The 10,840-nt window shown below is 35.7% G+C and overlaps 1 protein-coding gene across 1 annotated transcript; it reads right to left on the reverse strand.

The window, feature by feature from the left end:
• Nucleotides 1–8,693: 8,693 nt before the first annotated feature.
• On the reverse strand, nt 8,694–9,398 carry LOC138885191 (uncharacterized). Its single transcript, XM_070166101.1, has one exon. It carries the CDS (start codon nt 9,396–9,398, stop codon nt 8,694–8,696), a length of 705 nt encoding a protein of 234 aa, XP_070022202.1.
• Between the last annotated feature and the right edge of the window lie 1,442 nt (nt 9,399–10,840).

The following is a 10,840-nucleotide window of genomic DNA, read 5'->3' on the forward strand; positions in this document are numbered from 1 at the left end:
GTCCGCCTCCTGAAAAGAAATCTCACTCCCCGCCTCCTTGGCTATCTGAAGTCGAATAGGCTGGATAAGTCCCTCAATGAACCTCATCACCCTCTCTCTCTCTCTTGGTGGGAAGTATGATAAGAGTATGACAAGCCAAGTCGATGAATCTGGTCTCGTACTGAGTAACAGTCATAGAACCCTATTGGAGACGCTCAAACTGCCTCCGATAGATCTCTCTCTGAGTGATAGGGAGAAACTTCTTCAGAAATAGATAAGTAAACTACTCCAAATCAAAGTTGGTGACCTGACTGGTCTAGCCAAACAATAATCTCTCCACCAAGTCTTAGCGGATCTAGACAAGCGAAAAGTAGCAAAATCTACCCCATTGGTCTCCACTATCCCCATGTTCCTGAGAACCTCATGACAACTGTCTAGATAATCCTGGGGATCCTCAGAAGATGCACCGCTGAAAGTAGTAGTGAAGAGCTTGGTGAAACTATCCAATCTCCACAAAGCATTGACAGACATAGCTGCTCAATCACCGATCTGAGCTACCACACCCGGCTGAACTGCTCCAACTGGCTGAACTATTGGAGTTTGAAACTGGGGAGCCACCTGCTCCGGAGTGCGAGTAGCTGAGCTGGGCCCACCGAAACTTCCTGGGTCGGAACCTCATCATTGAAGTCAACCTGAGGCTTCGCCGCTGGTGCTGCTGCTCTAGGTTGAGCTCTGCCCCTACCTCAGCCTCTAGAACGGCCTCGGCCTCGGCCTCTGACTCTCGTGGGAGCTGCTGCTGGGGGCTCGAGCTGTTGGTCAGTGGATGAGGAAGCGCGTGTTCTCGCCATCTGCGAAAGAACAGAGTAGAAATTCAATTAGCATTGAGAAACTAAAGCGCACGACAGGAAGGAATAAATGTGAAGTTTTTCCTAACTCTGTAGCCTCTAGGGGATAAATACAGACGTCTCCATACCGATCCCTCAGGCTCTACTAAGCTTGTCTGTGAACTGCGAGACCCATGTAACCTAGAGCTCTAATACAAACTTCTCACGACCCGGATTTTCCGCCCTCGGGAGTCGTTATGGCACCTACTAAAGGAAGCTAGGCAAACCGACTGTTTGAACAACTTACTTTCTTTTCCATTTTTAATCCTTTAACAATTATGAGCAATAACTTAAAGATAGCAAAATTTATAACAAGCGGAAGAAAACAATAAAATTACTGAGTAAGCCCAATACAACTGTTTAACAAGACTACCCAGAACTGGAGTCATAGCTTCACAGACGGTCTAAAATTACTACAAACAAAGTCCGAAAGATAAATGATACACTGTTTCTGAAATAAGTAAATGAAACATGATAAAGAGATAGAGGGAGACGCCAGGGCATGCGAACGCCTGCAGGACTAACTTGGATCTCCGTATGGACTGAAGGGAGCCACCCAAACTAAGGTCCAAAAGCTACTGCTCCGAGATCTACACACAGTGCAGAGTGTAGTATCAGCACAACCGACCCCATGTGCTGGTAAGTGCCTAGCCTAACCTTAGCGAAGTAGTGATGAGGCTAGGACCAGACTACCAAATAAACCTGTGCAGTTTAACTATATACAGTGGAAAAAAAGAACAGTAATATACAATCAAGTATGGGAGGGAAAAACATATTGTGGGAAAACATCAATTAAGAATAGAAAGACAACGGGTAAATAAGAGGAACACCATATCTCAACTATCAACAAGAATCAGAAATCAAACAAGTACACGACATCACTCTTCGTGCTTTTACTCTCGTCCTCACCAAAGCAATCAAGTAATAAAAATGTGCACGGCATCATCCTTCGTGCTTTTACTCTCGTCCTCACCAAAGTGATCAAGTAATGAAAATGTGCACGGCATCACCCTTCGTGCTTTTACTCTCGTCCTCACCATATCATCAATATAATCGGCACGGAATTGTACATCGTGCGGCATGACATCACCCTTCGTGCTTTACACTCTTCCTCACAAATCATACACGACATCACCCTTCGTGCTTTAACACTCTCTCACCAAAATAATACACGGCATCACCCTTCGTTCTTTAACACTCTTCCTCACCCAAACAACAATCACAAAAAATAGGGCAAGGAAATAAATGAAATTACAATAAGAATCCCGGCAAGGGAACAATAGTTCAACAATCAAGTACAGGCAAGGGACAACATCAAAAAACCTCAACATCCCGGCAAGGGAGATAACATTAAAAGCAACAATATCCCGACAAGGGAGGCAATATAATGATTCTCTTCTCTTTTTCACTTTTACTTCACAACTCACTTTACAACTTGAGCCAATGCTCTAAAAGGTTCAATTACCACTTATACTTTCACATTTCATTATACAACTTGATCCAACGCTCCTCAATGTTCAAATATCACAATTACTTCCACAAACTTTGGCCAACAATAGAAATCATCACCAAGGTATGAATAATACAATGAAGTCATAATAATCACAATATAAGACTCGCTGGCATGCTTGACACCAACGTATAGATACTCGTCACCATGCCTATACGTCGTACTCAACAAATACCACATAGCAAATAGGACTCAACTCCTAATCCCCCAAGCTAAGGTTAGACCAAACACTTACCTCGATGCCACGAACACAATTCAAGTCTTAACTATCGCTTTACCCCTTGATTCCACCACCAATTCGCTCGTATCTAGCCACAAGTTACTTAATTACATTAATAATTGCTAAATGAATCAATTCTAATGCATGAAAATAAGTTTTCCAAAGTTTTACCCAAAAAGTCAAAAATCATCCCCGAGTCCACATGGTCAAAACCCGAGGTTCGAACCAAAACCCGAGTACCCATTACCCCAGGAACCCAAATATATAATTTGTTTTGAACTCGGACCTCAAATCGAGGTCCAAATCCTCAAAATTTGAAAAACCTAGGTTCTACCCAAAACACTCAATTTCCCCATGAAAATCATTGATTTTGAGTTGAAATCATGTGAAAAGATGTTACGGATTGAAGAAACCTAGTTAGAAATCACTTACAATCGATTAGGAAGAGAAGCTGCCTTTGAAAAATCGCCCTAGAGAGTTTATGTTTTGAGAAGATGTGAAAATAGTTGAAAATGCATCTAAGTTATGAACTTACAGGTTGCAGGTATCGCAATTGCGAACCCAGACTCCGCTGAGCTCGCATTTGCGAACACCCTGTCGCATTTGCGATAACAGACCCAAATGGGGATCATTGCATTTGCGAAGAAAAATCTCGCATTTACGAGGAATGGCTGGCCTGGGTTATTTCGCATTTGCGACTCAGCCCTCGCATTTGCAAGTCAGGCTTCGCAAATGCGAAGCCTGCTGGCCTGCAATAGAACAACTGAAACCTGCAATTTTCCCAAATCCAAACTCTACCCCGTGGCCTATCCAAAACTCACCCGAGCCCTCGGGGCTCCAAACCAAACATGCACAACAACCTAAAAATATCATACGGACTTGCTCGTACATTCAAATCACTCAAATAACATCAACAACTATGAATTTAGCATCAAAATCATGAAATTACCTAAGAATTTCAAATTTTCCAATTTTCTTAATTAAGGTCCGATTCACGTCATTTCAAGTCCGTTTCTTACCAAATTTCACAGACTCGACTTAAATCATATATAAGACCTGTACTGGGCTCCGGAACCAAATATGGACCCGATACCATCAAATTTTAAGCACATTTCATTTTCAAAAACTCATAAATAATCCAGAAAATAATTTTCTTTAAAAAATCATTTCTCGGGCTTGGGACCTCGGAATTCGATTCCGGGCATACGCCCAAGTCCCATATTTTCCTACGGACCCCCGGAACTGTCAAATCACGGGTCCGGGTCCGTTTATCCAAAATGTTGACCGAAGTCAACTTAATTCATTTTAAAGTCAAAATTCATAATTTTTCACAGACTTTCACAAATTGGCTTTCTGGCTACGCACCCGAACTGCGCATGCAAATCGAGGTGAGACAGAAAGAGATTTTTTTTAAGGTCTCGAAACGCAGAATTTATTTTTAAAACAAGTGATGACCTTTTGGGTCATCACAAAGATGGATAAAGATAATATTACAATATTTGTATTTTGAATTAATTAATAAACAACATATAAATAAATAACACTCAAGAAAATTATTGATAAATTTAGATAATTGAAGAATTTTAATCAGTATAATACTTATTAAAATAATATGATATATTAGATCATCATTTTATAAAATTAATATTTCGTCAAATTATCCGCGCATCGCGCGGGTTCACTAGTACATAAGAGTAGCATTAGCAACATGTTTTTAAAAGGTGTGCACGTACGGCGAAGCGTATTACATACGCCTCAACGATATTTAATATAATAATATTAAATAGATATTTATAAAACAATATAATTGCAGTAAATATTCATAAACAGGTAAAATTGCATAAAAATTGAAGAAAACTATATATATATATATATATATATATATATATATATATATATATATATATATATGGGGGGGGGGCAGATAACTTGAGTCGAAAATAACAAAGTTTTCTACATTGAGAAACAAAAAGGATGGTAATTTGAATTTTGAACTTGATGCTATGAAGGAGAATGTAGTTCTCTTTATTTTTTCTTAAAAATTAAATATTCGTTACTTTTGGGAGATATTAACAGATTAGCGGACAAGATAAAGAATTAGGAAAGACCATAAATTAGGGTTTCAATCAATAAAAAAGGTCTTGACTTTTAAATTTAATACATTTCAGTTCCTTTTTAATACTTTTGAACAATTACCAAGCTGATTTTTGAGAATTTAGGTATTATATGAAAAACTTATTCAACAAATTTTGTTTTAATTTGAAAAAGTCTCCGGGGCTTACACCTCACTAAAAAACACACCTCAAATGTCCAGGCGTACGCCCCGAATTGTTGGGCGTACGTTTCTTGAGATTTTCGCACCCACACCATCATCTCGGGGCGTTTTTGATACGCTTCGCCCTAGGACTCGCCCCGAAAACGTCTTTTAAAACACTGGTTAGCAACAGGTCCTAATAAATTGGGGTTCTTTCAAACACTCGAGTCACTAATGTTCGATAGAGGCAGGAAGCCAAGAATAATACTAAAAGAACTAGTCACAAAAAAGAGTACTCTATAATAGAAAAGAAAAAGGAAATTATCAACCTTAGGCGTCACTACTTACTCTCCAGTCTCGACTTCCTACGGTTGTTTGACTTCCATAGGTCCATACACTTTAACACATCATAATTTTTGCTAATATCATCATCGTCATCTTATTATCATACTATATTAAAAATGTGAAGCCCAAAATTCAAAATTAAATTACCAAAATAACCTTATAAAGTTGAGTGATTATAATACCCTTCAACATAATATTTTTGTATAAAGATATAAATATACATTCTACAAAAATTAGTTAAAAAGATATAATATTTAATTAAAACAAAGACAAAGTTAGCAACTCTTTGATCTTCATCATTAAAAAGTAACCTCCTATTAAATATTAAATAATTCTCCACTAACATGAATGTGGTTAATTGAAAATACTATTAAATGATGACTTATAACAACACATTAATTTAATATAAACTATAAAGTTTAGACGTTAATTACCTTATATTTTCCATTTATTTTTGCTGCTAAATAATGAGTTAATAAGAATTATTTATGTCATTTGTGATTTATTGATTAACTTTTATTTTTTGAAAATTAACTTCTTCTAACCTTCTATGCTTGTATCACCATTTAAGAGCTAGCATTTATAATTCCATAACGTTTACAAAAAAAGCATTTTAGCAAGCTTAATTATATTAACCAATGTTCTCTTTATTTTTGTAAAATATTTGAAGAATTTGAGGAGTCGCCTTGAATATTTTGTTTGCCTAATTTCATCCAACAACTTATTCCGTTACTACTCTTTTTTCTCTTCCTCTTATTTCTGTTTCCAAACTTTAAATACTCAAAATATATTTTTTCAATAAATTGCGACTATTTGTGAGCAATTCATACTACTCTGTGAAAACTAAAAATGAATATCATGTTTTGAGATACAAATCCTATTCATGTAGTGCATTGCAAGTTATCTATTTACATTGATTGGTTCATTACTCAATGAATTGCCAGGATCATTTTGAAGTAAGATAAGTTGAAATGTCCTTATGAATGCTTATTTTATCAGTAAAATATTGAAAATTATTTATTTTTTCATTTTTAATTTATCAAAATCACTGCGCGCCTCCCTAAAAGGAAGCATTATGAATGCGAATTGGGCATTTGAGAAAATGCAAAGGCATTCTGGTCCCACATCAATGTTCAAAACGACGATGTGGACTTGACGAATCTAACACAATTCCTCACTCTCGATTGGAACTCGAATACAAAAAATATTTTTTGTCTCTTTAATTTTATATAAGATCCTATATATATTTTTTAAGAGTTTAATTACTTTTAATTTTATAACTCAAATACATTTAGTAATATAACTTTTTTTTTTAATTTTGTCATTCATATGAGGCGTGTCAAAAAACTAGTTCGATAATAAGAATGAAGATAAATAAAATATAATTTTAGATGAAGAAAAAATGGCATATATAAGATAATACGTAGAAATCAGTTGCAAATGGATTCGGGAAAGACTCCCTTCTTCATGTCATAGCAGTTATTTTTTAGAAATTCGACGAAAATGTGTTCTTCAATAAATATACGAAAAAGACAAACATAAAAGAGAATTCCATGCAATTAAATCTTCACTAATACTATGAACTTCTCATTGGGATTTGGGGCCACTCCAAAAGCGATAGAAACCTAATCCCTCTCTTAACTTCAAATTCAATTAGTAACATAATAGCCATTTTTTGAGGCAATCGTTTTGTTTTCTTTTTCTTGTGGTTTAATTTCTTTTTTCTCTTTATAGCTATTTGCTAGTAAATCAAAGGAAGTTGTTTTAGTTTAGTGCAAATAATATTTAAGTTTTGCGCCTGCAGTATACATGTGTATGCAGCAACAGACAAAGAAATTGTAGTTGACTCAACGTAGATGCATTTGACTTTTCTTGAAGAAACTTTTTAATAAAAAGTTGTTTAAAACAAAAACAACTTTGCGTAGTTGTTCCTTTTTTTTTTCTTTTTTCTTTTTTCCTTTGAGGTCTTGTGAAAACTCCCAAATTTTCAACCAATACAAATTTCTGAAATTTTACGTGACAACTTATTTGACAACATTTTTTTACAAGAGAAATAGCTTGCTTAATAATTGCTTGTTCAAATGTTGAATGCTCCTCTCTCCAACTTAAATGCCAGTCAATTCCATTCTCTCTGAAGTTAAATAGCCAAAATGGTAGCAGACCCCACAATGAAAGATTGAAAGTGGCTTAACAATTTTTGTGCCCCAAAATTAATTAAAGCCACCAAACCTAGCCGTAGACATCTTTCATTTATGTCAAGACCAACCCCAGCAACAAATTTTAACTCAAAATGGGGAAAACATGTATGTCCAATTTATATGATTTGTCAAATTAACGATTATGAAAATGATTTCTAATATTTTTACTCCACCTTTTTTAGAGGACTCCATTCCATTGATATATGAATTTGGATTCATAAGTGTATTGGACAAAATCTGACCGTTACAACCGAAACGACCAACGTCCCTCCTAAGTGACCGGGCAGTGAAAGATAACGTAGCCCACTTTGTATCCCTTTTCAGACATCCGTCGAGTCGGAAGAGCAGCGCCTAAAGGGACGACAAAGACACATTGGAGGCAAGAGGGCGTCGGACCAAGTAAAGGGAAAAGGTGCCTTGACTATAATAGTAAGGGAAAACCTTCGATTAAAGGGTTCTCCCCCTGTTCTCTCCGGATCTTCTCATTTCTTGTAATCTTCTTAGGAGAGAAACAATACACAGAAGAATAATAGGTAAAGTTACCTCTTGCATCGATCAACGAGAATTTCAATGTACAATTTTAATAAGATCTACTGTACTTCTTTCATCCTATACACTATCTATACTATCGGTTCTTTGATCTGAAATTTATTATGCTTGACTAAGATTTACCCCTTCATTTTATTTGATTGATTTATTCAAAAAAGTTACGATATCTTTTGAGTCAAACAATAAGTGTAGGGGCAAGGAGGAGCACGTAGGAATGTCGATCACTACATTAGCCACTAGTGGCTAAGATAAAGGAAACAACATCTTGTATAGGTTTCGCGTAGCTCAAAGAAGCAAGTCCCATTAGAGAAATTCAGCGCTAGCTAACGCTTTCTAGCTGGCGGTTATATATGTTAGTTGGAGGCTTGTAGTGTGCTTTCCCTCTTTCTCTCACTTTAGGAAGATTTTTCAGCATTTTTTTATGATGACATGGTCAAGAAAGTACAATACATCAGTGTAAATGATTTACTTTTTATGGGAAAAATAACTTAACAATTTGTGCTGCTTATATCGTGAAATATTTGTTTACTTCCCTTTATCGATCTACAATGGTATCTACTTGTCTAGAATGCGTTTCCTTTTCTGTACATTGGATTACTAATATTGATTATGGGGCTGTTTGGGACTGAGACTATTTGATTGGTCTGGCTGCTTAGAAAACTTCATGTACTATCATACTTAAAACATTATTTTAGGAGCGATCGAACTATATATGGAATAAGTTTTTTTTTTTATAGTACATATATTATAATAACTAGAAATCGTTTACCTTGTTACAAGTAGTTGAAAAGTTTCCACACATTGATGGATTATCACAAGCAATATTTTGATTACCTAAGGTTCTAAGCATATTACAAGCAGTAGTTGGTAAAGATTTTGCAAAAAGACAGGCTCCATTTTGTTCCATCGTTAGTTGTTGCTTCACAAAAAGAGGTGGGATTGCATGGAGTTTTGGGTTGTCCAAACTAAACTGCTTGAAGTTATTTATGGTGGCGTCTTTAGTTCGGAGATGCGCCACATGGTTGCCTTTACGAAAGTTATGTCGAAATCGAAGGTCCTTCTGCTGGTGCATTAAAGATCTGCATGCATGAACAATATTAGAACAAACTAAATGATCCCGCTGTATTGCATTGATGGCTTCTGTTGAGTCAGTTTCCACTTCAAGGGGAAAGAGCTTGAATTTTATTGCTAGTAGGAGTCCATCGTATATTGCCTGTAATTCAGTATGTAACGGAGAAATCGTAGTATGTTGTCTTTGGAAGCCAATGATCCACGTACCTATATGATCTGTGAACACTCCACCTAATCCTAAGTTTTTTGCACCATTTTTGTATGCACCATCAATGTTTAGTTTATACCAATATTTTTGGGGAGCATGCCAAGTTATGTTAATTGATATTTTTGTTTGAAGAGGATCATCTTTGGAATTTAGAAAGAGGAATTCCCTAGCTTGACCCATCATAATTTTCAATACAACAACAACAACAACAACCCAGTATAATCCCACTTAGTGGGGTCTGGGGAGGGTAGTGTGTACGCAGACCTTACCCCTACCCTGAGGTAGAGAGGCTGTTTCCAAATAGACCCCCGACATCCTTCCCTTCAAGAACTTCCCACCTTGCTCTTGAGGAGACTCGAACTCACAACCTCTTGGTTGGAAGTGGAGGTTGCTTACCATCAGACCAACCCCTCTTGTCCATCATCATAATTTTCAATGGGGGTGGGAAATTAGTGTTGTTGTAATTGTTTTTGTTTCTGTTAGTCCAAATACCCCATAAAAGGAAAGGGAGTAGATCAGCCCATTCAATTGTAGGACATTGTGATATGAGATTTAATTCTTTTAAATTGATCAGCCATTGATTATGACTAAGGATATTTTGGATGTTGATGCCAAATGACTTCCATATTTGTTCAACACTTGGGCATTTTCGGAAGATGTGTGTAATTTTTTTCCATCTCTACGGCATATAGTGCATTGCGGATCAATATTAATACCAATGTGATGGAGATATTGACGATTAGGGATTCTGCCATGGAGACATTGCCATAGGAAGAATTTTATTTTATTGGAGCAGTGTAACTTCCATATCCAGGGGAAATCATGTTCCACAGGTGTTCAAAGCAACATAAGTGTGAGGAAGTGGATTGAATGTATTAATTATGGCGGAATACCTAAAAATAAACCCCTAAACTTGGAACGGAATTAGTTACAGTCCTAAATTATTCGTGGTCTTAATTACCCCCCTTAACTTGGCCTTTTGAGAGTCATTATGTGGCAAAGAGTGTTGGTGCACTCTCTTTTAAGCGCATGGAGTGAAGAAAAATTGAAAAATTAGCTTCGGTAAAGGGTCAAAATTGTCCTTGTACTATCGAATATTGTTTAAAAATATCCTCCATTATACTATTTGTAAGCATATAATTTTTGCCCTACATGAAAAAAATTCCTAAAAATAGACCAAAAATAATTTTCGTTGATTTTCTAGAAGTTTTTCTTTATTTAGTTGCATTTCATGCATTTTTTTATATTTTTAAAATCATAGAAAATCATAAAAAATTATCAAGTTTTAATTTCATGCCATCTTAAATTCAATTTTCATGTAGGAATTAATTTTATTAAGCAAAAAATTACAAAAATGGTCATTTTTACATATATAGATTTTAGCCTTTAAAATTAGCACTTTTCTTTAGTTTTAAGTTAATTAGTTGTTTTAATGTTAAAAATACATAAAGAATTTTAATTTCTACAAAATAGATTAATTTAGGACTTAATTAATTTAATTAGGATTTTTTTTAAAATTAAAGAAAAGGGGAATTAAGCTATTTTTGGGTTTAATTTGGGATATGAGCCAATTTGCATGGCCCAAATTCCCTCAAAAAATGAAAATGCCTAGGCCACCTCTC

Source organism: Nicotiana sylvestris, chromosome 2, assembly GCF_000393655.2.
Source record: "Nicotiana sylvestris chromosome 2, ASM39365v2, whole genome shotgun sequence".
In the NCBI taxonomy this organism is placed as follows: domain Eukaryota; kingdom Viridiplantae; phylum Streptophyta; class Magnoliopsida; order Solanales; family Solanaceae; genus Nicotiana; species Nicotiana sylvestris.